General features: G+C 33.9%; 1 protein-coding gene across 1 annotated transcript; it reads right to left on the bottom strand.

Annotated features, from left to right (window-relative positions):
• Nucleotides 1-51: 51 nt before the first annotated feature.
• HELRODRAFT_179443 (hypothetical protein) lies at nucleotides 52-1,476 on the bottom strand (the record flags this gene model as incomplete). Its single annotated transcript, XM_009028284.1, has 6 exons — nucleotides 52-137; nucleotides 377-443; nucleotides 620-675; nucleotides 819-942; nucleotides 1,287-1,311; nucleotides 1,412-1,476. 6 exons carry the CDS (start codon nucleotides 1,474-1,476, stop codon nucleotides 52-54), a joined length of 423 nt encoding a protein of 140 aa, XP_009026532.1.
• Between the last annotated feature and the right edge of the window lie 661 nt (nucleotides 1,477-2,137).

The following is a 2,137-nucleotide window of genomic DNA, read 5'->3' as shown; positions in this document are numbered from 1 at the left end:
ACAAACTCATGTTTATATATATAAGCAGTTGATATTTTTTCGAATTGTGGCCTACAAATTAATTTTGAACCAACACGAACTGTCCTGTTTTTCATGGAATTCTAAAAGTCCTTTGAGTCCAATTTTGTTCCTGAAAGCTGTTTTGTTTTGGAGTTAAAAACTTGGTCGGATTTAAAATACTCTGAATTCAATAGTTGACTTCTCTAAATTCATGCGTGATGCCGATAAAGAAGCAAGTAATGGTGAGCTGCTTGAAGCTGTTATATATCTTTCCTAATGAATAACAAAGGAAAGAGAGCTTGTCAAGTTTGATAAAAAATTTTTAGCTCACGGTAGACCTGAAACTACGGAAGGTTAGTTGAAAAAAATAAGGCACTTGTTGATGACTGTTGATTTGATGCCCACAATCTTGGTGGGCGATATTCAAAGGAGAGCACAAAAACCTGCCGATAATAATAATATTAGTTAACAACATGAAGATGAATGCGAACAGTTTTGTCATAAAAACTTGATAAGGTAGGGACTGATGTACTTTGGTACTGATGCATTGTTCCAACCAAGAACAATAAGGATAATGATATTAACAATGACAGTTTCATTATAGATAACAATTTGAAACCTTCAAAATGTGCATTGCCCGATGCAACGAAACCTTCTGGTCAACGCTTACCAAGGCTGCAAAAAATTTTTCAGAGCTGAGAAATATTTTACTTTAGCCACGTAGTTATTAATACATTGATTTATCATCCAAAGTCGAATCATTTTGAGACCTTCTCCACAGGCTCTACTGCTTTGAGAATGAGCGAATGAAGTCAAACCTGGCAACATCGATATAGTGTGTAGCAGGTGTAGCAGGACTTTCAAATATTCCATGTTACTAACATTAACTATTTCTGGTTGGCTGAAGCATTTCACCTGCGGTTCCTTTTGACTTCTTAGTTTCTATAGAACGAAAAATATCTTTGCTGATAAAAAATTTCATTGCACCAGGCAAACGCACGTTCCTAACTTCATCATCAATATTTCACCATGTATCTATTTAACACAAATTTATTTCAGGCTGATTTAACTTTCCTATTTCATAAATAGCTCTGTACTTTTCGAAAGTTTCTGATGGTCGCAAGTTCCTTCCTAGGTCACACAGTACACTGCCGATTGGTCTGTTCACGAGCCGTTCTACATTTGTCCGTGGATCATCCAAAATTGTCGCCTTTTTCAACAGACCAAACCCTGCACGTCTTCTGACTAGCGCGCCCGCATTACATTCGCATTCTGCTGACACTGACCTTAACATTTTTATCAATATCTTCCCTGACAAATTTAGAAAATCTTGTTCATTAACAATTTTTTTAAACAAATGAAACACCGTACTTCTACATCTACATTGAAATTGTCGTTATTGCAAGGTGACCTGGTTCGAATACAATCTCTTCTTAACTCAAAGACTGCTACCTTTTTGCGCGTACAGTGCGCCATTCCGAACATCTGTGTATGATGGAGTTGCCTTTTGAAGAATTGAAAATGTTTTTAAAATGGCATCGTGAGTAGAAGTAGTTTAGCATTGAGTTACATTGATCTGCAGCTCCATCGAATATGTTGTGATGTTTCCATTATAAATAATAACAGATATTAATATGATTAATATCTGTTAATTAATATCTAATCATTTTTATCATTTTTTTAATTATTATTCTTTAATGAAAATGATAACATCAATAATGATAATGATAAAACTAATAATATTAAGTATAAATAGTAGTAGTAGTAGTAGCAGCAGCTGCTGCACTACTAGTAGTATTATTTGTAGTAATAGTAGTAGAAGTAATAGGTTATAGTAGTAGTAGTAGTAATAGTAGCAGTAGTAGTAGCAGTAGTAGTAGCAGTAGTAGTAGTAGTAAGAAAAGTTTTTGAAAGATAATTATGAAGGATATAGATGTGAATTTAATTAAGATCGCGTTATTAGCAATCATAAACATGGAATTAATTTTCAGCCTTTCATATCAATGTTGGATATGATACGTTCCTTCGTAGCTCTCTATATTTGTTTCTCCGCTTGCAGATTCGTTTGTCTGTTTGTATATATATTTGTCTGTTTGTATATTTGTTTGTCGTTTCGTATGTTTGTTTGTGTTTTGTA

This window comes from Helobdella robusta (genome assembly GCF_000326865.2).
Source record: "Helobdella robusta unplaced genomic scaffold HELROscaffold_54, whole genome shotgun sequence".
In the NCBI taxonomy this organism is placed as follows: Eukaryota; Metazoa; Annelida; class Clitellata; order Rhynchobdellida; family Glossiphoniidae; genus Helobdella; species Helobdella robusta.
This window is presented reverse-complemented; position numbering and strand designations above follow the sequence as displayed.